Source organism: Canis lupus, chromosome 38 (assembly GCF_048164855.1).
Source record: "Canis lupus baileyi chromosome 38, mCanLup2.hap1, whole genome shotgun sequence".
NCBI lineage: Eukaryota > Metazoa > Chordata > Mammalia > Carnivora > Canidae > Canis > Canis lupus.
This window is the reverse complement of record NC_132875.1, coordinates 404,870-430,193: the sequence shown is the minus strand read 5'-3', so window position 1 is coordinate 430,193 and position 25,324 is coordinate 404,870. Positions and strand designations below refer to the sequence as shown.

General features: G+C 62.6%; 1 protein-coding gene across 1 annotated transcript; it reads right to left on the bottom strand.

Annotated features, from left to right (window-relative positions):
• Positions 1-4,372, bottom strand: LOC140626741 (antigen-presenting glycoprotein CD1d-like). The gene is made up of 5 exons (XM_072814495.1): positions 3,706-4,372; positions 3,326-3,604; positions 2,711-2,989; positions 1,704-1,806; positions 1-1,605 (listed from the first exon to the last, which is right to left on the bottom strand). The coding sequence occupies exons 1-5, from the start codon at positions 4,370-4,372 to the stop codon at positions 1,584-1,586; spliced, it is 1,350 nt and encodes a 449-aa protein (XP_072670596.1). The 3' UTR covers positions 1-1,583.
• Between the last annotated feature and the right edge of the window lie 20,952 nt (positions 4,373-25,324).

The window sequence follows — 25,324 nt, the reverse complement described above, 5'->3', positions numbered from 1 at the left end:
TTGTTTTAGTTTAAAGATTTTATTTATTCACGAGAGACAGAGGCCGAGACGCAGGCAGACGGAGAAGCAGGCTCCATGCAGGGAGCCCGATGTGGGACTCGATCCCAGGGCCCCGGGGTCACGCCCTGGGCTGAAGGCAGGCGCCGGCCCACGGGGCCCCCAGGCGCCCCCAGGTCCCTGCTGTGAAGGTGTTACACACCACACGCTGGTCCGCATTTGCTCCCCACCCCCGGGAGGTCACCTGTCGTCTCCCGCCGGGTGCTGTGCCCAGATGCCAGGAAGGGGTGGCTTATACCCCGTTCTGCAGGCTGGGGGTCCAAGGCCGGGCGCCTGAGTCAGGATCCTGCTTCCACTTGACACAGGAGGACCCTGCAGCCAAGGCCCTTGCTGGTTCGCCTCCAGCCTCCCCTTCCAGGAAGCCCCCCCCCCCCCCCCCCCGACTAAGCCCAGGCCCGGGGCCCCACTAGCCGTCGGAGGAATCCGTGGCACCGCGTTCCCCAAAGCCAAGGCGCCGCGTCTGAATGTCAGAACCCCCCAAAGGCCTGTTCAGACACACGTTCCGGGGGCCCCGCTCCCGTCCCTCACTTAGTAGGGCCGAGACGGGGTCCCGGTCAGGAGAAGGCAGCTGGGAACCAGGGCCCTGGGAGCCGGGAGGTCCTCGCCCACATCCAAGGCTCCACCTGCGGGCCCAGCGTACAAGAGGCCGAATATCCTAATTCTCTCCAGCAAACACTCTCCAAAGTTTAGCCCCACTTCCCGGAGACACTCGAGGGTCCCCAACTGGGCGGGACCAGCGCAGCCGGCCCAAGCTGACTCCTTCAGGACTCCCTTCCTCCAATCTCAACAAAGTGGCCGTTTGGAAAAAACCGCCCCACCCAGAGTAACTTCGTTTTGTTCTGTTTTTTCCTAACCCGCTCCCATTTCCCCTTCGCAAATCAGTTACAGCAAATAAACCCTGAGACACCCCCGTTTCCCACAGCCTTTCTCTGAAAGAGGAACATGTCCCCCTTGTTAAAGCCGGATTCGCAGAAGCAGCTGTGCCCCCGAACTACCAACCTGTCATTCAGGACCAGCTCTTTTCCAAAAGAGACCCGAACTCTGAGCCCGCCCGCGGCCATCCGGGAGCCGCCCAGGGGAACGCGGCGCGGGGCACACGTCTTGGAAGAGCTCGAGTGCGCGTGTTAACGGGCTCGCGCGAGAACCTAGCCATCGGCTCCCCTGGAAAACGTAGGCTCTTCCTCTATTCATGCGCCCCTTCCTCTCCGACTTCCTGGGGCGCGAGCACTTCCCAGATCGCGGCCGAGGGCGCCACCCGACACTGACGGCCGCACACGGCCTTGCGCGGCGTTCCCTGCGTGCCCCCGGACCTTTGCACGCCCTGGTTTACAGAACCCCTTGCGGCTTATAAACTCGCAGTTTACTGAGAAAGAGCTTTGACCTTAGACTGTTAAAGGGCCGTGATGCGAGCTGCCCTGTGAGTGTCCTGTGTCCCCGAGGCAGCCTTTCTTCACCCTCAGCCGCTGCGCCCACGTCCTGGGCCCTTGGGGTCCTGAGTCCCACACGGGCAGGTGCGGCGAGCACAGTCACAAGATGTCTTGATAGGAGCTGAGAAGGTGTAGGGGGGAGAAGGCATTAAGGGGGGCGCAGGGGGCGAGGCAACGGAGAGAGGCTGAGGGAAGGGGGGTCAGGAAGGGGACACCTACCGGCGCGCCCTGCACCAGGCGGCTGAGCATCCAAGGCACCCGATCACCAGGAGGGACCCCAGCACGGCCACGGCGACCAGCCACGCGGAGGAGCGGCTCCTCCCTGCGTGGGGATCACAGGCTCTCACCCCAGGACCCCTTCCTACGCCCACAGGAGGGTGTCGAAGCACTTCTCACCGCCTCCCCCCAGGGAGCGCCCACTCTGTTCCTCTGCAATCCAGGGAGCCCGTCTCGTCTCCGGGCCTAGGGGCCAGGACCCCGCGCTGGAGCACAAGGCGGGACCCCGTGCAGAGGAAGGACCCCAGCGGCCAGGCCGACCTGGGTCAGCTCTTCCACTCCCCCCGCGGGACCAGGGCCAGCGGACCCGACCCAGCTCAGTGCCCGTCCCTTCAGCCCTAAACTCAGAAGAATGGCACCGGTTTCAAAGGAGCTGGGGACAAGGGGCCTCCAGGCGGGGCACAGTCAGGGAGCCCTCAACCCTGCCTCTCTGGGGGAGGGACCCCTCCTGGGATTCTTTATTTGACACCTACTTCTGGACCTGCAAATTGCTTGGTCTCTTTTTTCTTAAATATGGGACATTTATCTCAACCCCCCCCCCTTTTTTTAAGATTTTATTTATTTGACAGAGAAAAAGAGAAAGAAAGAGAAAGAGATAGAGCGTGCACTAGCACAAGCCGGAGGGTGGGGGGCGGGCAGCAGAGGGAGAGGGAGAAGCAGGCTCCCCACCAAGCAGGAGCCCCACCCAGGGCTGGATCCTATGATCCCACGACCTGAGCTGAAGGCAGACGCTCCGCCGACTGAGCCCCCACCCACGGTGGACGGTGCCCCATCCCGACCCTTCTCCTGTGCAGACTTTGTTCCTCTAAGTGGCTGCCCTCCTGGCGGGGAGCGGGCTCATCTTGGAAACTCCTCTGTCCTGTGTGTCCAAACCCACCTGTGGCCCAGGCCCCTCTGGATGCTTGCAGACCCCCCTCCTCGTGCACAGTGGGGCCCCAGCCCCTCCTCACCCCAGTGGAGGACCATGTCCTGGCCCCCTAGACTGCTGTGCTTCACCCGGCAGGACAGGCCGGCTGCCTCCTGGGCTGCCACGTCCAGGGTCGCTCGGAGATACCACGTGCCGTCAGCATGGGGCAGGACGTCGCCTCGCCGGGTGCCCCGCTGCTCCTGCTCGCCCCGCATCCACGTCACCCGCACAGGCTTGGGGTGGAAGCCGGAGACGTGGCACACCAGCCGCAGCCGGCCAGGCCCGGGAGTGGGGCCCGCGGACAGCCAGGCCTCGGGTCGCTCTGTGTCCAACGAGGAAGCGGGGGATCTCAAGGTGGCGACCCGCTGGGGTGGAGGCCCTCCTGACTCTCCCTCACAGCCCCTCACAGATCCTCCGGGATCCCCTGCAGAGCCCTGTGAGGTGTACTGCTCTAACTGTTCCCCGGTCTCTTTGGGCAGAGACCCTGCTTGACCCCCACTGTCTACCTAATTCAGCTCCTGGGACCCCAGGGGTGCAGAGTGAGCCTCTGCAGGAGGAGTAAACAGCCTCAGGCCCCCACCCCACTCCCCGGTGACCCCAGAGTCTGGCCCCAGCGCCCATGCACCGGGGTGCAGGCAGGGGTGAGGGGCAGGCTCACCTTGCTTCTCCAGTTCCGACCTCCCTGCCTCCAGCAGGCCTCTGACAAACGGGGGGCAGGTGTCCCGGAGGAGCTCCCGCACCGTCCTCCTGGTCCCCTGGTCCTTGTTGAGCTCCTTGGTGGCCCTGTGCACCCAGCGCGGGGCCTGGGGCGCGGGCACCCAGTGAGACCCCTGGAAACTCAGGATCTCTTCCCCCTGGACGGCTGCGTGGAAGAAGTCCTCGGAGGTGTTCCCGGGGCGCACCTCGCAGCCGGCGGACACCTGGATCTCCAAGGGGTCTGCGAGCAGGCGGGGCGGGGACCAGGTCAGGGCGCGGGCGCGGGTGCGGGTGCGGGTCGGGGGCCCGGGGAGGGGGCGGCCGCCGGGGCCGGGGGCTCACAGCGCAGCTGCAGCATCTTCACGAGCTCCCGCACGTCCCGGGTGAAGCTGCGGCGGTACAGGCCCAGCTGCTCCTGCAGCGCGCGCCACCTCCCCGCGCCCCACGCGCCGCGCGCCCAGGGCCGGAGGCAGCGGACGGCGTCCGAGCCGTTGCTCCAGCCGAAGGCCTGCAGCTCCCCGAGCCAAGCCTGCCCGTCCGTGCGCGCCCAGCTGCCGTTGGCGAACACCGACACCTGCAGGCAGCGCAGCCGGGACGGGGACGGGGACGGGGGCGCGGACGGGGACCGGGGCGCGGCGGGCGGATCGCCGGCGCCCAGCGGCAGCCACGCGGCCCACAGCAGCCACCAGCCGCGCGGGATCCGCACCTGCGCCGTGGCCCGTCGGGGGCCCCGGGACCCTGGGTCTCCGGCGCCCCCCGCGCGCGCCGCCCCGCGCGCCCCCAGGGCTCCCCCGACCCACGGGGCGACCCCCCCACCCAGCGGCGGCCGCGGAGCGCCCAGGGCACCGGCTGGGGAGCCCACCTCGCCGCCCTCCCCGCGGGACGGCCCCTCCGCCCCAGCCCTCCCCCGCACCCCCCGGCAGGATGCCGCTCTTAAAGCCGCTCCTCGGGCCGCGCCCCCCGCGACGCCCCTCCCCGTCCCCTCCTCCAATCTCCGTCCCCGGCCCATCCTCCCCCAGAGCCCCATCCCCGGCCCATCCGAGCCCACAAGCTCACATCTCTGGCCCCATCCGAGCCCACAAACTCCAAGGCCCCGCCCCTCCTCCCCCCAAGCTCCCATCCCCCATCCCCATCCTCCTCCCAAGCCCCCATCCCCCGTCCCCATCCTCCCCCCAAGCTCCCATCCCCTGCCCCATCCTCCCCCCAGCTCCCAGCACCCGCCCCATCCTCCCCCCAAGCTGCCATCCCCCACCAGTTCCCAGCACCTGCCCCCATCCTCTCCCCCAAGCTCCCATGCCCCTCCCCATCCTCCTCTGAAGCTGCCATGCCCCACCACATCCTCCCCCAAGCTCCCATCCCCCACCCCATCCTCCCCCCTCAAGCTCCCATCCTCCACCCCAAGCTCCCATCCTCCCCCAAGCTCCCATCCCCCACCCCATCCTCCCCCCTCAAGCTCCCATCCTCCCCCAGCTCCCATCCCCCATCCCCATCCTCCTCCCAAGCCCCCATCCCCCATCCCCATCCTCCCCCCAAGCTCCCATTCCCTGCCCCATCCTCCCCCCTCAAGCTCCCATCCTCCACCCCAAGCTCCCATCCTCCCCCCAAGCTCCCGTCCCCCGCCCCCATCCTCCCCCTCCAACATCTGAATCCCCCGCCCCTCCAATCTCCTTGCCCCCACCTCGCACCCCCCAATCTCATCAATATCCCCCTCAGTGTCCCCAGCCCCTCTTTCCCCCCCATCCAGGCTCCTGTTTCCCTCCTGCCCCCCTGCCCCTCCCGCTCACCCCCTGCCTCTCCACCTGCCCCGTCTGCTCCAGCCCCTCCTCCGGTCACCCTCCAGATGTGAGCCTCTGCCCGAAAGGCCAAAAGCCCATTACGACTGCACGGGGACAGCAGGGCCCCCACGGCTCCCAGTGGCCCTGAACAACCGGCCGGGGCTCCAGAGCGTCCACGCTAGTGAGGACAGGCCCCTCTGGCAGGTCCAAACCTAGACGCCCCGACACCTCCCAGCCCCGCACTATTCTTACCTGAATCCTGGGCAACTCCTCCAGCCCCCGTCTTTGGAAGCATCTCGAGTGTGTCCTCCTCTACCTTTCCAGCGCCACCACCACCGCCCTAACCTGCGGCTGCATCTCCGGAAGTAGGTTTCTTAAGATAAAGACCACGGAGGTGGATGGGGCCTGGCCTGACCTCGGTGGCCCTGCTGTGTCCCTCCCATTGCTCCGTGCCTGGCCCAGCCACCAGGCTTTCAGTTCCTCCAACATGCAAAGCTTCTTCCTGCCTGACCTCTTTGTAGAGTTTCCTCCGCTTGGAAAGCTCCAGGCCCGCTCCTCCTGTCACCCCCTTCTGATGCGTAGTTTCTCTTACTCAGACCTCAGCTCAAAGGTCACTTTCTCAAGGGGTCTTCCCGGATCTCCCTGAATGAGCAAAGGCAGACAGGAAGACCCTAAGGGGCCCCTCTCCGCTGCCAGCTGTGTCACTCCCCGCTCCCCGCGCACATCTGCTGGTAATTACAACAAGAAGAGGGCCAAGCTCTGTCTCTCTCCCAGCCCTCCCGGCCCCCGCGGAGCCTGCGGGGTGCAGGGACAGTCCTCCAGAGACAGGGCTGTGTCTGGGAGGCAGCCCTTACCCAGCCCGCCTCGGGGCGCTCAGTGCGGCCCCAGAACACTTTGAGACCACACGGACAAATTATTTTGAGGGCTTCTGGGAGGCCCAGCTGCTTAGGCACCTCCCTGCGGCTCGGGTCATGGTCTCAGGGTCCTGGGATCGAGTTCCGGCATCGGGCTCCCTCCTCGAAGGGGAACCCGCTTCTCCCTCTCCCTCTACTGCTCCCCCTGCTTGTGCTTTCTCTCTGTCAATAGATAAATACAATCTTCCAAAAAATTGTGCTGCACGGGGAGAGTGACTGAATGAAGCTGTGAAACTGACCAAATAGTGGCTGGAAGCCCAGAGAGGAGGCGGAAAAGTAAAAGGATCAAGGCTCTCCCAATCCCAGCGCGGTGCCTCACTTAGCGTCCTCCCAGCGTCCAGCCTCCTGTCAAACTTGAAGAATCTGTTTATAGTTTATCTGCATCCTCGAATTTTCTAGTGCTAACATCCTTTCTGACTCAAGAACTGTTTGTGATTTTTTTTTTTTTTTATCAGAAACAAAAGCCAGGTAGCATGACCGTCAGAGATCGGGGTTATGGAGGAGATACGCCAACGAATTTTCCAAAGGTCGCGTGAGGCGGATGCGTTTAGCCACGACAGCTTTAGCCGCTTCCTTCTGGAGGAGACTCATGGAGTCACCGGAGGACCCTGGGGGGCAAGGCCAGGTCCCATCCCACAGGTTGGGGTCACAGAAGCAGGGCACGGGCGTCATCAGGAGGAGGGGCCAGAGTGCTCCCCCGGTGCTGGGAACCGGCTACCATCCGAGCCCCCAGATCAAGCCCACCCTCGCTTCTAGAGCATTTTTGGTTCCCCAAGAGCCGTCACATGGGCCACTTCGCGTGCCCCCCATAACAACTGCTGGAGAGAAGGGTCATCACCCCAGGGGGCCAGGGAGCGGCCTGGCCACAGCAACGTGGGCCAGCACTCCGATTGAGGTCTGCTAACCCCTGGCCCAGGACTTCTTTTTCTCAGGGCTGCATTGGGGGGGGTGGGGGCGGCACGTCCTACTAGGAGATAGAATGATACCAGGTGACAGGATTCCTGTGGTTTCCTTCAGCCTCGAGGGTCCGTGACCCCAGGCCACCACGGCCGGGGCAGGGTGGAGGCCGCTCCGAGGATCACAAGGGTCTGACCAACAGTGGCCACAGACAGGACCAGCGCTGGAGGCCCGGCCGGGCACCTGGGTCTGCGGCTTGACTTCCACCCCGGCCTCCCGGTGGGGGGGAGGAGGCCCCGGGACCACCCAGGGGGCTTCTCGCGCCCCCCGGGGCTCCTTCCCGCGCTGGGCCTGCCGCTGACCTGAGCCGACCCCGGCAGGCTCCACCCGAGTATTGTGGGCGCTCTGACCCCCGAGAACTGGCGCCCGCGTGTCGCTCTCAGAAATCAAAGGGCTCCTTTCCGTTCTCACCTCCTGCCCTGGTCTGACTCGACACGGTGCCCAGTGGCCACTACACTGCCGGCCGCACCGCAGGTCCCGATGCATGTGTATCGGGCAAGAATGTCACTAAGCGCGTCTAGTCCGCGGCATTCTGAGCCGTCTGAGCGGTGACTTACCCGTCCTGCTAAAGGCTCCAAAAGGTGTCTTGCCCGTTATGTCCCCTGCGGTCTTCAGCACCTACAACCGTCCCAGGTGCGCAAATATTTTTTTAAAGAGAACGAAGACGGGTGGTATTAACTCACCTTTCACTGCTGGGCTAAGTGGTGCGAGATTTCCGCGGGTTTCAGTGGGGACGCTGGGCCCCTAGCTCGGCTGCGTTCTTCCCAAGCGTCACGTTCTTCCCACCAAACCTCGCACCTTCGCCCCTAAGACCCCCCGGCAGGCCCTGACTGTGCTGGCGACGGAGGTCAGGGGAGGGCCAGCGGATTTTCGGGATTTTCCCACCCAGGAGAGGAATGTGAGTAAGGGTGTGAGGGTCTGGGACCCTGGGGCCGAGACGGCGGGGCGGGAGGCAGAAGGGGAGCTGGGCCCCGAGGTCCCCCATCCCACTGCTCAGCCATCAGTACAGGTAGTGCCGCCAGCAGCAGCACGGGCGCAGCGGGAGCCGGGCCAGTGTGGACGCTGCCTGCGCACGCTCCTCACGTGCTCCAGGGGTGAGCCCTTGGTCCCCGCCCGAGGCAGTGGTGAAGCAGGGTCCCCGCATTCACAGCTGGGGTCACAGATCACAGACCGGATCTGCGCAGCCTTGGCCCATGGCTACCCCGCGGGTGCCGTGCACACCTGACAGCACCGCCAGCCCCGGTGCACACCCGTGCACACTAGTGTACACCTGTGCACGCCTGTGACGGCACCACCAGTCCCCGTGCACATCCGTGTACACCTGTGCACGCCTGATGGTACCGCCAGCCCCCGTGCACACCCATGCACACCAGTGCACACCCATCAGCACCACCAGCCCCAGTGCCCAGTACACACCGTGCACACCCGTGTGTGCCCGACGGTATCGCCAGCCCCGGTGCACACCCGTGCACGCCCGTGCATGCCCAACGGCACAGCCAGCCCTGGTGCACACCCATGTACACCCGTGCATGCCCGACGGCACCACCAGCCCCTGTGCACATCCATGTACTCCCGTGCATACCCGACAGCACTGCCAGCCCCCATGCACACCCAACGGCACCACAAGCCCCCATGCACACCCTTGCGCGCCCGATGGCACCGCCAGCCCCAGTGTGCACCCATGCACACCCTTGTGCGTCCTACAGCACCGCCAGCCCCGGTGCACACCTATACACACCGTGCGTGCCCTACAGCACCGCCAGCCCCCATGCACACCCATGCACACCAGTGCATACCCGTGCACACCCGATGGCACCGCCAGCCCTGGTGGACACCGTGCATACCCGTGTGTGCCCGACGGCACCGCTAGCCCCCGTTCACACCCATGCACACCCGACGGCACCATCAGCCCCAGTGCACACCCGGGCACACCGAGACCCGTGTTCACAGCAGCCATGTGTGCAAGGACCCCGCACTGCAGCCATCCAGCTTGGGAGCCCTCGTGCTTCCTTAGGTGGTGCTTTCAGGTATTTCTTCCGTTTCTGAGGCTCCCAGTTATTATATTTTCAGGGCTGCTTCTCCAGGGCCCCTGCAAGTCCGCCCTAGACGTCCCAGCACAAACCCGCTGCAGTTTCTTGCTCTCCCCCACGTCTCTTCGGCTCACAGTTATTCTTTCCTCCCTTTTCCCTCCCTTCCTGCACTTTTGGGTACTTTTCTGGGGACCACCTTCTACGTCACCAACTCAACTATCTCGGTTGTGCTACTGACTTATTCACTGACTTGCTAATACTGGAGACTGGTTCCTAAGTTCTTAAATTAGGTCCATCTGATTTTTGAGGAAATCCTCCTGTTTTCATCATACTGTTCTTCTTTTTGTGAGGGTTTCTCTTCCTTTTTTTCCCCCCATTTTAGCTGACTTTACATTTTTGGCATACTTGTTTTATTATCTTTTGCCTTATTTCGTTACCTGCAGCTCTTGGGACGTGAATTTTCTTACTGTAACTGCTGACTCTTCCACGAACGTAACGTGCACTTGTTCTTAGGTCCTCCTCTCCGTCCGTACGCTTCCATTGAGGTTTTATAATTGTTTCCCTGTGAGCGTCCCATCTGACCTAGACTGCAGGGGAAATTCATGGAGAACTGTTTTGCATTTTGCTGCTGGCAAGGTCCTAGGAATGCCAGTGGTCCCCATCAGTTCTTATGTAATTCCTCAGTATGAGGCTCACTGTCCTGGTGGATGATATCAGGCCTCAAATCAGCGCATATCGCAGGCCTGGAGGGTAATTTCTCCAGCATGATTTATATATATATATATATATATATATATATATATATTTTTTTTTTTTAATTTTACGCAAAGCCCTAGTGAGCTTTCTCATCACTTCCTGGGGTCAATAGCAGGGTTTTCTTGGCCCCTTGTCATAGATTTTACACCTATTAGAGGAGCCAGCATCATGAAGGGGACCCGTCTCACAAATTTCTACCTTCCACGATCCCAAGCCACGTCTCCGGTCCCTGCCTGGGCAGAGCAAAGCCAGCTGCCAGCACGTAGGTGTAAGCAGGACCCGCGCGCCCGTGAACTGCTGCTGTCCCTCCCTCTTACTGTGGTGGGTTCGGGGCTTCTCTTTCACACAGGCAGGTCTGGGCTTGACTGTGTGTTTATCATCTTCGGGTGAAACGTACAAGTCTCTGAACCCCGGGCTGGGGTGCGGCGGGTCGGGGGGGCAGCCCCTATTACCTAACTGTGTTTTGTTACCGGAGACTATTCACCACGGTGTTGGATACTGTTTGGTTGGTTGGAGAAGAGCATTTGCAGTGACATCCTGTCCAAAAGGAGTCATTCAAAACGGGGAAGAGTCTGAGATCATCAAAACAAAGAGCAATTTAGGGAGCTCGCCAGACCAGCCCGTGTCTGAAGATCCTTCCCGCGTCCTTCGTTCACCCGGCGGGCTGCTCTGGCAGGTGGCGTTAGGCCCCGGGTGCGAAAGTCACCGAAGGCACAATGTAGCTCGACACAAGAGTGGGACGACCTTAGAGCCGCTACGGGGACTCGGTAAAAGACGGTCTGATTTTGTGTGTGTGTGAGCTGGGCCCGGAGCGGTGCCCGTCCTGCACCTGCATGACCACGTGCCAGACACGCTGGAAAAGAAGTTACCGCAGGGGGCGGGGGGGTCTTGTGATTCTAAGACTCCTTGTTTCGGTGATAAAGCTCTAATCTCACGGGCTCTTCCCTTCATGGTTTGCGGCTCAAGTGGCCTGGAAATCCACGCGTGTTAGCCACCGATGAAACGGAACAAAGGGGGATCCCTGGGCGGCTCGGCGGTTGAGCACCTGCCTTCGGCCCAGGGCGTGACCCCGGGGTCCCGGGATCGAGTCCCGCGTCGGGCTCCCTGCGTGGAGCCTGCTTCTCCCTCTGCCTGTGTCTCTGCCTCTCTCTGTGTCCCTCATGAATAAATAAAATCTTAAAAAAAAAAAAAAGAAAAGAAAAGGAACAAAGTTCACAGGTTAACCGAAAAGAGGGAGGAAAACATGTCTTGAATGGCTGCTTTCTCACGTCCTACAACTTTCCCTTCAAGGAGAGGACGGGACACCTCGCCCTTTGAACCTGGTCCAGAACTCCAGGACTCACAACTCACAGATGAGGAGCCTCTGAAACATTTTGCAAGAAACACACAGCTACACTTGCCAGGGGTGTTGTCTACACAGATCTCGCGGATCCGGGGGATTTTTCATCCCCCCCCCAGGGCCTCTCGTCCATTCCCTTCCCCTCCTTCCAGCCTGCCCTGCATCCCCTCTCCGGCTCCTGCTCTCCTACATCCGCCCCCTGCTCCAGCCCTCGTCCCAGGTGGCATCTCAGGGGCTGCGTCTGCCCCGGGGGCACAGAAATGGAAGTTACTGACACAAAATGGGGTTCACACTGTGACCGCCGTGGCCCAGCTCGGGCCCCGACTTTTCGACCCTTCGGTGACTTTCCGTTTCACCCACAGCCCACGCGCTCCATGAGGGACGGCATGTCAACCAAAGTTCACACCAGTGAGGGAAGGAGCTGAGGGAAGTGGGCCCTTCTGGCCGCCCAGGACGCAGGGAAGCTCGGCCACCTGCCCGGGGCTGCGCAGTCACCGCGTGAAGTACATGCCAGGCTTTTCCACTAGGAAATCACATAAGACACCGCGTTCATAATCTGAAAAATAGCAATCGCGCGCTAAAATGTCCATATTTGGGGTGCATCGGGCTGCGTGTATTACAGGGAGTCGCACCTGGCTCTTTTTACCTTTTTTTAACATGACTGCCGGGCGCTTTAAGTATGTACGTGGCTTCCGCTCTACCTTTAAGTAGACGGTGCTGTCCTAGCCTCATCCTAACTCTCATGGACAGCAACCCCGCTTGCGAGGCCACGCAGGTCCTGCCGGCAGGTGCCCCAGCTCCCCACGGAGGCCAGCGAGGCCCCGCGCAGCCTGGCAGCCCTGCTCTGGTCTCACTTGCACCTGCCGTTCTCTGAGCATCAGGCGAGGGAGGAAACACAGAAGATGCTACCTGTTTGCTATTACAGACCCTTTGTTTCTCTGCCATAGCTTGGATTTTTTTCACTTATAATTAAAAATATATTTTTTTTAATTTTTATTTATTTATGATAGTCACACAGAGAGAGAGAGAGAGAGAGGCAGAGACACAGGCAGAGGGAGAGGCAGGCTCCATGCACCGGGAGCCCGATGTGGGATTTGATCCTGGGTCTCCAGGATCGCGCCCTGGGCCAAAGGCAGGCGCCAAACCGCTGCGCCACCCAGGGATCCCCCAATTAAAAATATATTTTAAAAAAATATTAGGGATCCCTGGTGGCTCAGCGGTTTAGTGCCACCTTCGGCCCAGGGTGTGATCCTGGAGTCCCAGGATCGAGTCCCGCATCAGGCTCCCTATATGGAGCCTGCTTCTCCCTCTGCCTGTGTCTCTGCCTCTCTCTCTGTGTCTATTATAAATAAATAAATAAAATATTTAAAAAATATATTTTAAAAATAGTGACGTAGGGGCATCTGGGTAACTCATTCCATTAGGCGTCTGGCTTGCCCTCAGGTCACAATCTCGGGGTCCAGGGAGGGAGCCCCACGACAGGCGCCCTGCTCAGCGGCGAGTCTGCTTCCCCCTCCACCTCTGCCCCTCCCCTGCTCGTGCTCATGCTCCCTCTAACAAATAAATAAAATCTTTCAATAAATAAATAAAAATAGTTGTGATATATTAAGTTTCCATACGTGTGTATATAAGGCTATTGTATTGGAAGGGACATCTCTAAGACGTTCACGGCCTTTTTTCCGAATCAAGATTTCAACAGGCGACCTTTGTTTGGTTCCACAGCATAAGGGGTTTTCTGAAATGTGTACAAGACAGGTAACGAAAGGGAGGGTGGAAAACGTTAATTTATGACCCATCAGCCAGGCCTGATAAGGCACAGGAAGTAAAGTCTGTTTCCTGTGCTTATGAAGGGGAGGGAAAGCGGGTTTTCTGGGAGTTCTGCGAACCCCACCGACACGTCAAACAAGCCGCTGGCCAAGGCGGCAACAGGTAATCAGTACACGAGGAGGATGTCTGGGCGGGGGGGGGGGGGGGGGGGGGGGGGGGGGGGGCTGTCGTCTGTGCAGCAAGGCCCGGATGAGGCCACGGAGCCCAGAACATGGGTCCCTTCGTCTTGAAGCACCAGCCACCCGCCAGCCGCACACGTGAGCCGACCAAAGTCATGGGGCACTTGGGAAACAGCAGCGGGGTCCCCGAAGAACCCGAAGATGCACGCGGTTTCCTGTCCAGCCCCAGATGTGCCTTCCTCGGCCGGGGAGGCGGGAGGCGGCAGCACTAGCCCTGCTCTCTGAGCAGCAGCCTCCCCCGCGTCCGCGCCCACGGCCCACCAGCCCTCCCCGCCACCCCACTCCCACCCCCAGCTGTCAGCCAAGAGGCTGGAAGGGAGAGCGTGAGTGATGGTTCCCTCGTCTGCTCCGTCACCTAAGGGACCCGGGACACGCGGCTCTCAACTGCGCCCCAAGCGGGAGGGCCAAGGCCCCGCTCTGAAGAAGCCACCTTGCAGCAGCCGGGGAGCAAGTGCAGCGGGCTCCTGGGGCCTGCTGACATCCCCCGTCAACAGACTCCCTCCCAACAACCCTTTTGGTCGGGAAAAGGAGGAAGTCACTCTCTTGACCTTCCAGGGCTTTCCACAAACACGCACCCAACCCGTGGTGCCCATCCCTGTCACGCCCCTGCACCTCCCATGGATAAATCAATCCATTTGCAGCGGGAAGAATCAGGTTAGACCCTGTAAGGCCTCTTTCAAGTAGAGCTCAGGCAGCACCACTTCCCCTTCCAAGCACACTGCTGTTCCCTCTTCTGCTTCTCCTTCCTCTGTACACTTTGTTTTCCCAACAGTGTGGTTCTCCAGCCCCCCGGGGTTATGAATCACCCGGGGAGGCACGATGTGCAGCCCCAGGAAACTCCCAGCAGGCGGGCAGCAGCAAGGCCTGCCCTCACTCACAGAGACAGGGAGGGTGACCTCGGCGCCCAGCTCATCCGACCCTGTCGTTTTTCCAGGGACAGTGAGGTGCATCGAGGGGAGCTGCTTCGTGGGAGAGACTCAAAGGCCCAGAGCAGTCTTCCAGACACGAGGGTGAGCAGGGAAAAGAACGGCTGACGACAGAGGCCGTGCAGGGAACAAGGTTTTGCAAGGGATCAGGTCTCGGGGGCGCCGGTCGCAGGGCCCTGCACCTGTCGGGGGGGACGCAGCAGCAGGTGAAGTGGCTTCCCAGGGCCTCCCCGTTGGGGACCGCGCCCGGAGTGCGGATGCTGGAGGCCATCCGACTCCCCAGCGCCAAACACGGTCACATGAAAACGCCGCTCCCACCCGGAGAAGGTCCCGCTTCCCTCCTCGCAAGGCCACGCGGGACCCGAGTGTTCTCGCCACGCTGCACTGCTCGCGTTTCAGCGGCAGCAACAAGCCGGGAATGATCCCACTGCGGACACCCTAGCCCCGGTCACGGGGACTCCAGGGCTGCAGTCCTAACGTGCACGTTAACAGGACGGACCTAGGGCTGGGGGCAAACAGAACGAGACCCATACAGCATTTGTTGCATGGAAGGACGATGGTGAGAAGGAATCCAAGGGGCTTAGTGGGACCCGGCACAGGTGGGCTCGCTCCTTCAATGCGTATTCACTGAGCACCGACGACGTGCCGAGGGCACCCGGTGCCCCCCAGGACACGGTGCAGGCTGGGGCCTCAAGCCCGGAGACGGGCCTGTGGGATGGAGGGGACCAGCGTCCAGGTGGATGCGGGGCGACCGGGTATGGACGCGAGTCTCGTTTCCTTCATCTGCTGCAGATAGGAGCCGGTGGTCAGGACGGGCGAGGCCTTGACGGCCCTGCATGAGCGGAAGGCGGGCCGGAGAACAAAGGGCGCCCGGGTCAGGTCGGGGCGCAGTCGGTTACCACCCAGCTCCGGGCTGCAGCTCACGTCAGCATCCCTTGGCGGCCGTGGGACCGGGCCCCGCGTGGGGCTCAAGGGGAGCCTGCTGGAGATCCCACCCCCCCGCCCGTGCCTCTCCCTCCGCCTCTCCCCTGCCCGTGTGCGAGCTCGCTCGCTGCTCGCTGTCTCTAAAATAAGTACGTTAAAAAAAGAAAATACAACCGAGCGTTTTGTGAAAGTGGGGCTGACATGAGACGAGTGTGAGACATGCTCACCCGGCCCCTGGAGGAGCTCCGAGGGCTGGCAAGCGAGGGAGCCCTCCCGGCCTGCTGGCACCTCCCGCTCTCGCGGCCCGGCTGGAATGCACGGGAGCAGATACTCGCCGGCTGACTCGTCTCCCGCCGCGTCCTCTCGCCCTAACTGCGTCTTCACTCCCGCTGCCACCCCCTGACCCCCCGGGGACCCTAGCAGACACCCGCCGAGCAGCCGTAGGGGAGCGAGGGAGCCCCCGGCGCGCCCCTGCCTTTACCGTCCTCCCTGCGCCCCGTGGCCGCCGCGGTGAGGCCCAGGCCACGGTCTCGGACCCGGATGCACAGGATGCGGGCAGGGAGGGAACGTGTGCAGGGAGAAGCAGACTGCAGGCCCTGAACACGGTGCCAGGCGCTGAGAATATGACGATGGGACAACCGGGGCCTGTACAGTGAGCAGACGACACCGACAATCAGTCGGTGGCCCACGGCCAACCCGCAGCGGAGCTGGGCCTCAGCCCTCCACCCACCGGACGCGGGGCCAAGGACCTGCAGCCCCGCAGGTGAGAGAGGCTGGAAAGCACAGTAGCCTGCTGCGTCCTGACGGAAGGAGCGGCCCGGGAGGAAGCCTTGGAGGACGTGCTCCTCCCGCCGGATCTGCAGGAAGGCGAACACATTAGCACCGCATCCTCCTGATGCTCGCTTCCTAGTCTGGAAGACAGGCCTCCAGCAAGTGAACAAGTCCGTTCACGGCGAGATGATGCTAGAGGGAGATTAGGGAAGGCGCGGGACAGAGCGGCCAGGGAGGGCACCAGTCCAGGTACGGTTGCTGGAGAAGGCCTGAGGACAGTGTCTCAGGAAAGCCCTGAGCAAGGTCACCTGGGGGCAGAGGGGCGGTTAGGGTTAGGGTTAGGGGGGAGGGAGAGTATTCCAGGGAGGGTGTGCTTGGCGGGTTCTCACGACGACGACGGCGGTGAAGTCCGGGCAGCCGGAGCAGAGAGGCCTCAGGAGGAGCGGAGGAAGTCCCTGGGTGCGCAATCATATGGGGCTTGCAGAGGAATCACCGTGAGCATATTTAAGCGAATCAAAGGCGCAGTTTCACTTCTTTATGGTGGGAGCAAGGAATGCACATGCGGCTAGTATTAGTCAGACACCCCTGAGGGTAAATCCACCGCCCACAGGAATCGCAACGCATTCTCAAGCTAAATAATCACAATCATAAAATTATTTAGTCTTTGGGGATCCACGCTTGCCCCACCCCCGCCCGCTGCCTTCTTGTCTCCAGTAAGACAACTTAGGGCAGACCAGGGAAAAAAGGTTTCTCAACGGTTCAGGAAAATCTTTTGCGCGGGCAATGCTTCTGTGCCAGGCCAATCAGTGCACTAAGGCATGCTTTAAAAAAGAAAAAAAAAAAAAAAAAGATTTTATTTATTTACTCATGAGAGACACAGAGAGAGGCAGAGACCCAGGCAGAGGGAGAAGCAGGCTCCACGCAGGGAGCCCGATGCGGGACTCGATCCCGGGACCCCGGGGTCACGCCCTGGGATGAAGGCAGATGCTCAACAGCTGAGCCCTGCAGGCGTCCCCTAAGGCGTGCTTAAAAAAAAAAAAGCTGAGGCCTAGCTTCCCCATTTGTGCAGGGTTCAACTCAACAACGGGCTTCCCCTAAGGCTAACACCTCAAACCTCAGGTCCCTCCCATCGCCAGGTAAGAGTCGCTGGGGGCTGCGCGGCACCGCACCTGCCCCACCGGCGAGGGACCCAGCTCCGCGAGCTGAAGGGCTGCAGGTGGGCTGCAGGTGGGCTGCAGGTGGGCGCAGCCCTGGCCGAGGGTTCACGGCCCCGTCTCCCCTAGGACGAGGCCAGGCGTGGGGCGCCTTGGGTTACTAAGCCCTCTGGGGCCACCGAAGCGACGCAACAGCAAGATACGGAGGACCGCGCAGCAGGGCGAGGCACCGGCGCCCCCCTGCACCCCGTGACCTCGCGCCCCCGCGCCCCCGCTGGGAGGGCCGCTTCCTCCCCTGCACGCACGCGCCCCCGCCCGCCAGGCCTGCTCCAGCGGTCCCCTCTCCCCCCCCGCGGTCCTGCCATCGGGCCGTCACGCCACGGCCACGCGGCTCCTGCACGCCGGGCTCTCCGGTGGTGCAAAGCGCGCCTCTGCCCGCGGCGGCCGCACGGACTCCAAAGATTCGGCTTCGGAACTACAACACCCGTCACGCCCCGCGCGCGGGATGAGCGGCCCAGCCCCTTCCGCCCCCGTTAGCCAATGAGCTTCACCGACTTCCTCTGCCCCGGAAAAGCCACCGGAAGAGAGGGCTCATTCTGTGCTGTGACCCGTTCAGATTGACCCTCGGGGATTCCAAAAGTGCGGCGCTGCACGCGAAACCAAGGTGCAGGTCCTCGGCCCAAGGACGGGGCCTTCGGCGGCGTCCGTGCCGCTAATGAAGCGTGGGCCGCTGGGGCGGACGGCCGGGGCCACGCAACTCCTTGTAGGCTCCCTTCCCACCTCTTCCGGGGCGGGTCCGGGACCTGAGGCACATGCGCAGTTCGCCTTCCCCGGCGGGGTCCGGGACCTGGGGCGCATGCGCACTGCTTCCCACCGGCCCTCGAGTCGAGAGCCCTGATGCACTGATGGTCTTCAGTGCTCTTCCAAGGACATAGTATTTTGGGTAATGCTTTTTTTTTTTTTTTTTTAATTATTTTTTTCTTCGTGTGTAACGTCAGGATGCAACAATGGAATGCTATTTTTAAAAAGCCTAAGGCTGTTGAGCAGCCCTGGGGTCACTGGGCGCCCGAAGTCAGGTGGAGCCGGGAGGCCCTGGCACAGCCTGCCGTGTGGCGCGGGGCGGCTGGGGACCCAGGCCTGCGGTGCAGAGCCCCGGGCCCCGTGCACTCTGCGGGAGCGCTGCAGAAACCAGCAGGTGCACCGGGCAGGTGCGGAAGCCAGCAGGTGCACCGCGCAGGTGAGAAGCCAGCAGATGCACCTGGCAGGTGCTGGAAGCCAGCAGGTGCACCTGGCAGGTGGGAAGCCAGCAGGTGCACCGCGCAGGTGAGAAGCCAGCAGGTGCACTTGGCAGGTGCTGGAAGCTAGCAGGTGCACCGAGCAGGTGGGAAGCCAGCAGGTGCACCGGGCAGGTGCGGAAGCCAGCAGGTGCACCGTGCAGGTGAGAAGCCAGCAGATGCACCTGGCAGGTGCTGGAAGCCAGCAGGTGCACCAGCAGGTGGGAAGCCAGCAGGTGCACCGCGCAGGTGAGAAGCCAGCAGGTGCACTTGGCAGGTGCTGGAAGCCAGCAGGTGCACCGGGCAGGTGGGGAAGCCAGCAGGTGCACCGGGCAGGTGGAAGCCAGCGGGTGCACCAAGCAGGTGCGGAAGCCAAGCCAGCAGGTGCACCTGGCAGGTACAGAAGCCAGTAGGTGCACCGGCAGGTGGGAAGCCAGCAGGTGCACCGGGCAGGTGGGGAAGCCAGCAGGTGCTCCGGGCAGGTGGGAAGCCAGCAGGTACACCAAGCAGATGTGGAAGCCAGCAGGTGCACCCGCAGGTGGGAAGCCAGCAGGTGCACCGGGCAGGTGCGGCGTCGGGTCGGGAGCAGGTGCGGCAAGCAGGGCAGCGCCTTGGGGCCGCCTGGAGGAGGCAGCCCGGAAACACCGGGGCGGCGTCGCCAGGCCTTTCCTCCACCGCAGATCCGCGCTGTTCTCCGCCCACGTTCCTTCCCGTCGGACCACCTTCCCATCTGCCCCATTCACAGATGACCATCACGTCTTGCTGGGGTGGTTTCCCTGCGTCTGGTGCCCCCCTCGCCCCGCAAGCCCTGTGGAATCCTTCTAAGATGCACGTGTGATCATTAAAGCAGGCCGTGGGTTCCCCTGACACGGCCCCTCCAGCCCCCCTGGCCTGGCCTTGGGCTGCAGCACAGCTCTCCCTCGTGCTCCAGTCCCCGCACACCAGGCTCCTCCCCGGGACCCCTCCCTACAGAAGCACCCTAATGAGCATCCTGGCGGGCGGCACCCTGCCCCCCCGGCGTCCACCAGAGCCTCCAGCCACACTCCGTGCTCCCTGGGGGGCCCCGCCGCACCCTGCAGCTCTCTGCTTCCTTGGCTACCAGCAGTCCAGTCAAGTGAATCTGCTCCAAAACTTCAGCCTCACACCAGGGTTGCACCGTCGAGCCCCTCCGCACCTGCCAGGCTTCCGCTGTGGGACTTGGTTGGGGGAACGGGTGCGACGTGTCCTCCGGGGGACTCCAGCTAATGTAAAGTACTCGCTGCACTGGGAGCTGGAGGGGGCACTGGGGGAGCTGGGGCGGGAGGGCAAGGCGCTCCCTCGCCTGACTGGGCCTGTAACCGCAGTCATCCAGGTTCTCCGCCTCCCGGGGTACGGCTGACTGGCCCCTGACATCTGGAAGGCACCCAAACGCTAGCTCTAATGGGCACGCGGTTAGTTTCCTGGAAGCCCTGGGGTCGCACGATCCCCGATGGGGACTCTGCTCCAGCTGTGCTGCTTCCTGCAGGCCCCAGGTCCTGCCCCTGGTGCTGCAACCAGGCCCCCCTGTTTTCTTGGGAGGAGAACCAGCCACATGGCTCAAGGCCTGCCGACCTCCGCGCTGCTCGCGTGACTCTCAGAAGCCTCAGAGACGCTTGTGCACCAGCAGGACCCCCTTCCCGCTAGCAGGCTGCCAGGGAAGGGAGCTCGCAGCTTCTGCTGTCGCTGCACTGCAGCCTCTGGGTGGGACGTTCCTCCCATTGGAGCCACCGTTGGGGGACCTGGAAGGGGTGAGGGAGCTTTCGTGTGTCTGGCTGGGGCCCTCCACGCCAGTGAGGACAGGATGACGGGTGAACAGCTCCCCGGAGTGCGATGCCTGTGCTCAGACCCCAGGTAGAGTCCTCGGGCGCTGTCCCCTCCCTCCACACCCCCCACGGTGGAGCAGGTGTTCCACAGGCCCACGGAAAACTGCCGCTTGGCCTCCAGGGCCCCAGGATGAGACTGGGTGTGGTTCACACAACGCGGTTCCCGACACAAGACCCTCCCATATCTCCCGCCCTGAATCGTCCGCTCTCCCCTTTAGCACGGGGGCAGCATCAGGGGCAGCATTTTTGTCCGAAGAGCCAAGTTTCCGGGTGAACTAAAACACGAGCCTACCTGGGACATCACATTCTGCTGTTCATTCCGCAAATACATGGGAGCAACATGCATATGGTGGTTTTCAGGGAAACAACAGCACAGACGGTTCCCGCTCTCAAGTCACCATCGGCCCCGGGGTGGGGGTGGGGCACACGTTGAGCCCCAAGGGCCCTGCTGGACTTCCGCATGCATGGCTTGGAGGTGCAGGTCAGGGTCCCAGGCTCAGCCTTAGGACAGGAGCGGAGCACACGGGGAGGCAGGAGTGGGGAGATGCAGGGCGGCGGGGGGTCAAGGAGGAGGAACTCCTGGGCTCCTTGCTGCACAGTGGGGGCGGTGGACAGGCAGATGGCATGGGCTGGAGGGTGGGCTGGCGGTGCTGGCGGTGCCTGCGAGGGGGGTGATGTCTGGGTGCAGGCACGGGGCCACGGGGTGCGGGCAGCCCCCTGAACTAGGGGAGGGGATGAGACCACCAGAGGGGACCCCAGAAGACAAGGGCGGGGGTGGACTGGGAGGGAGCGGCCGGCAAACAGCAGGGCCCTGGGGGAGGGTGGGGAGGGCGCAGGGGTGGGGGCTGGGGGGGTTGCCTAGGGGGAAGAAGAGGGCAGGAGATGGGGGGACTGGGAGGGATAGGACAGGGGATGTAGGGGGGCCGGGCGTCGTGGGCTCTGCAGGCCGAGGGTGCAGGGCTGCGGAAGCCGACCCGGCTCAGGTTGGTAAGCCCGGCTGTCAGGCCAACGGGAGACAAGGCCGCCTGCGGGTCGTGTGCCCCAAGGACGCAGGTCTGTTCTCCCGCAGGCCTGGAGGTCAGAGGCCGCCAGCCGGGCCCCTCGCGGAGGCTGCAGGCGGGAATCTGTCTTGTGGCCCTGAGTGGCCTCCAGAGGCGGCCTGGACTCCTGGGCCCGGCCTCCCCTCGTCTTCAGAGGCAGCCACATGTCCCTGTCACCACGGAGAGCATGAGGCTACGTGGCGCCTCTTGGGGGGGGCGTCGCTCAGCCTGCGAGGGGGGTCAGTCCGCTGGCGCCTACTGGGTACCCGGTGGATCATCACTAATAACGTCGATGTTTCTGTGCTGAGGAGATGAGGAGCCTTGGGAGAGACGTTGCAAACCCGAGAGAGACTCGGGAGCAAGGCCGCGGCCGCGGGGCAGCAGGCGGGGCGGTGCCCACAGCCCTGCAGAACCTCCCACGGCCCTGCAGTCCACTGTTTCCACCCTGCTCCTTCGGGTGCCCACGTGCGGAGGGACCGCGGGCCACTCGACTTCAGCTGGCGGCCTGGCCGCCTGTTCCCGAAATCTCACCTCCGACCTATCGTGTGTCCCCATAACTCCCCCCTCCTTGGCTCAGCCTCCTTTGCAGATCCATCTTGGATACAGCTTTGGGATGAAGCAGCAAATGAACTAGTGGAGGAGCAACTCTGGGGGATCCCTGGGTGGCTCAGCGGTTTAGTGTCTGCCTTCGGCCCAGGGTGTGACCCCGGGGTCCCCGGATCGAGTCCCACATCGGGCTCCCTGCATGGAGCCTGCTTCTCCCTCTGCCTGTGTCTCTGCCTCTCCCTCTGTGTCTTTCATGAATAAATAAATAAAATCTTAAAAAAAAAAAAAAAAGAGCAACTCTGCAGGCAGGGGAGGGGGGCTTGTGGGTTTAGGGGGATGAGGACGGAGCCGCCCCCAGCCAGAGGCTTCTTGCCCAGCAGCCTGTGTCCGCGGGGTCAAGGGCACGGACTTCGAGGAACAGAAGCAGGTCCTGCAGGTCAGAGGGGTTCTTGGAGTGGGGGGGGCAGGGGTGCCACCAGCCCCGGGGAGGAGCGCGCACTGCCTGACCCGGGAGGTGCAGGCGGAGAAGAGCAGAGCCACGGTGCAAGGAGCCTTGGAATAAGAACAGCCCCATGGTGGATTTTTTTTTTTTTTGTAAAGTCAAATGCCTGGTTGTAGGATTTCTGCACGACTTGGAGCAAACCAGTGCACCTCTGGAGCGGCGCTGCCTGCGGGGGTTAAGCCGGCCGGTCAGCCTTTGCCCGCAGCTGCGGTCCTGGGTGGCGGTCACTGGCTCTGGTCACCGGCTCGCAGACCGTCGATTCCTGAGCAGGGGCCCCGCGAGCTTGACCTCCTCTCTGTTCCACGTCGGAAAGTTCGGGGACTCTACAGAGACGGGAGGCCGGAGGGGGTGGCGGGCGGAGGACGTGCAGATGCGTGTGTGCATGTGTGCGTGTGCGTGTGTGTATGCACGGATGGCGGGAACTGGCTCTGCGGTGATGGAGCCCAAGCCTCCTGCTCTGCCACCTGCACCTGTGATTCAGCCCAGGCCCCAGGCCCGAGGCCGGCGGCACTGTCACAGGCGCAACAGGATGGCGGTCACAGCTCACGGGGGCCGCAGAGACGAGAGGCGCCGGCACAGCTCAGCTCTGCAGCGGGGAGACCGTGTGGGAAGATGGGCTTGGGGCGCAGCCACCGCGGGCCTCTACGGAGCACGGCCTCAGGCTGACCCCAGCGCGTCATCAGGGGCACGGGAAGCCCAGGCCTCCGACTGCTGGCGGGAGCTTCCGTGGGGTCACGGCCAGGGGCACGCGCGGGGCTGTTTCTGCTCCGGGCACCGGGATGGAGGGAAAGCTGAGCACAGGGAGGCCACGAGTGTTGGCTGCACGGTCGCTGCTCCGAGACAGAGAGGAGCTCAGAAGTGCAGGACAAGTGTCCCCCTGTTCCAGGTCCTGCTGCCTCCCTGGGCGTCCAGCCACCCCCGCCCGGGGTCTGCTCCCTCCCTGGGCCTCCAAGCACCCCCGTGTTCCAGGTCCTGCTCCCTCCCTGGGCATCTGGGTACCGCCACCTGGTCCCCCAGAGATGCAGGCCCACTGGTGGTGAAGTCGACGTGTGCTGGGTGCGTCGGTTTTGTTTCCCCAGAGATGCCAGAGGGGCTTCACCATGACCCAGAGGGGAACGAGGAGCCACGTGGTCCTTTCAGACATCCTGAGTGCTTGGCCGTGTCCTGCAGGTTGGAAACCCGAGCAGGGAGCATGAAGGAGACCAGCAGGCCTGGGGGGCCATCGAAGGCCTTCGGTGCCCCTTGAGACGTGAGTTGGGGCAGCCGGTCAAACCACAGCCCTGGGGAGGCCGCGGACTAGGACCTGAGGAGCATGACAGGTAAGGGACGGGGAGGCCCAGCCTGCCGCAGAGCCGAGAGGAGCCCCAGAGGTCTGCAGCCGGGAAGCAGAGGACACACGGACGAGGATGCTGACGGGCCTGGGGCTCGGCTTGCGGGGGCGGAAGATCGGACCGCACACTTTACACGGTGACTACACGGTGCATGACTCCTTCCTCAGTGAAGACGCTAAAAAATAAAAGAGGACAGCGATGACGTGTCCTAGTGGACGCGGGGAGGAGGGGCCGGAGCGCCGAGCGTGTGTCCACGGTCACTTTCTCCGTCAGCTCCTCAGACAGGTGAGGGACGTGGGCAGGTGGTCGGCAAGGTCCCGTGCCCGTTTCCCGGGGCTGGAATCAAGTGCTGTGCCCCCTGCAGAGGCTCTGGGGCAGCGTCTCTCTGCCCGTCCGGCATCTCCTCCTCCTCCTCCTCCTCCTCCTCCTCCTCCTCCTCCTCCTCCTCCTCCTCCTCCTCCTTCTCGGCGGCGTGTCCGTCTCTCCTGCAACTCGCGTCCTCCTGTGTCACGAGGGCGCCTGTGACTGTGTTTGGGACCCAGTAGGATAAGCAGGAGGGGCACCTCCCCTCCAGGTCCCTAAGTCCACCCACCTTCTGCGTGACCGTAACACCCCCACGTCCCAGGGAACTGGCACAGACGTCCAGGGAGGTCGTCCCGGGGTGGGGGAGCCACTCACAGACCCGGAGGAGAAGCAGCTCAAGGAAAGCTGCCCGGCCCTGTATCCTCTCTCCTCCCCGACTCTTATTTAAAATGACCTACATTTGTGTCCCGTTTTATGGTTGAAAGGTCCTTATGCCTCATAAGCTCCTTCCAGTCCCATAAAAACCAGTACGCGTTGCATTACTGCTTTAATTCCGTCCGTGAGGCATAGGTGGGGGCTCGGGGAGACGACGTGACCCTACGGAGGCCACAGGCGCCGCACACATGGAGGGCTGTGCTCCGACAGGAGTCCTCCCGCTGGCACCACCTGCCCACCTCTCGAGGTGGCTTCGGGAGTCCCGAGGCCCAGCGGGGGAGCTGCACCTGGAGCTCACGAACACCACGCGTTTCATGTAAAACGAGCGTAAGATGACTCCAAGGTGGGGGGCGGACGGGCTGGGCACCTGGGAGCCAAGGATGCACATGGCGGTGGGTTCCCTGGGCCTTCATTTTGTCTCGTACACCGTGGGTGGGGTGCTGGAGAAGCACTACGAGGGGCGTAGACCAAACAGTCTCAAGAAAAGCCTGCGGGGCTTTCTGTAGCCAAACCCTGGGGAAAGGGCAATCCCGGGAGACATCAAGGTCTTAGACCATGGTTGGCCTACTCGAGCCAAACGTGGTTCCACCCCCACCTGTGAGCAAAGACCAACTGGGCATCCCAGGGCCCCACTGTTGCCCAGCTGGAGTGAGGCGCCCCTCCCCATGCCCCACCCCGGGTGGGGGTCCCGGGCTTCTGCATTTGCCCAAAGGTAATGGGGTCCCCACTCAGAGGTAGCAAAGTGCCCTTCCCGGTCACCTGGGGGCCCTGAGGACCCTATCCACCCAGCCGTCAGGCGTCACCGGTCTCCCCGACCCTGCGCTGATGAGGTTAGGCAGAGAACTTGGACCTTCACCCCTGCCTGGCGTTGATGTCACAGGAGCCCCGCCAGAACAGGAGAGCTAAATAGGATCCAGAGTCTCGGAACACCCAGATGTCCCGCAAGCAGAGCCGTACGGCACAGCAAGAACCACAGGAAAAAGTCTGATTTAAAAAAAAAAAAAAAAAAAAAGGATGCTAACAGCAAGACGGTGCAGAGACTGGACGTACCCAACAAGGACTCTAAAGAATCATAAAAATGCTCCAACAAGCAGCTATGAATAGTCTTGAAACAAAGAAGAAGCAGAAAATCTCAGA

Excerpts from the sequence above, each read along its gene's own strand:
- LOC140626741 (XM_072814495.1), bottom strand. The coding sequence starts at position 4,372 with ATGGGCCGGGGACGGAGATTGGAGGAGGGGACGGGGAGGGGCGTCGCG. Across the intron at positions 3,605-3,705 it reads GAAGATGCTGCAGCTGCGCT|ACCCCTTGGAGATCCAGGTG; the intron begins GTGAGCCCCCGG and ends GCCTGCTCGCAG. Across the intron at positions 1,807-2,710 it reads GGACATGGTCCTCCACTGGG|GGAGGAGCCGCTCCTCCGCG; the intron begins GTGAGGAGGGGC and ends ATCCCCACGCAG.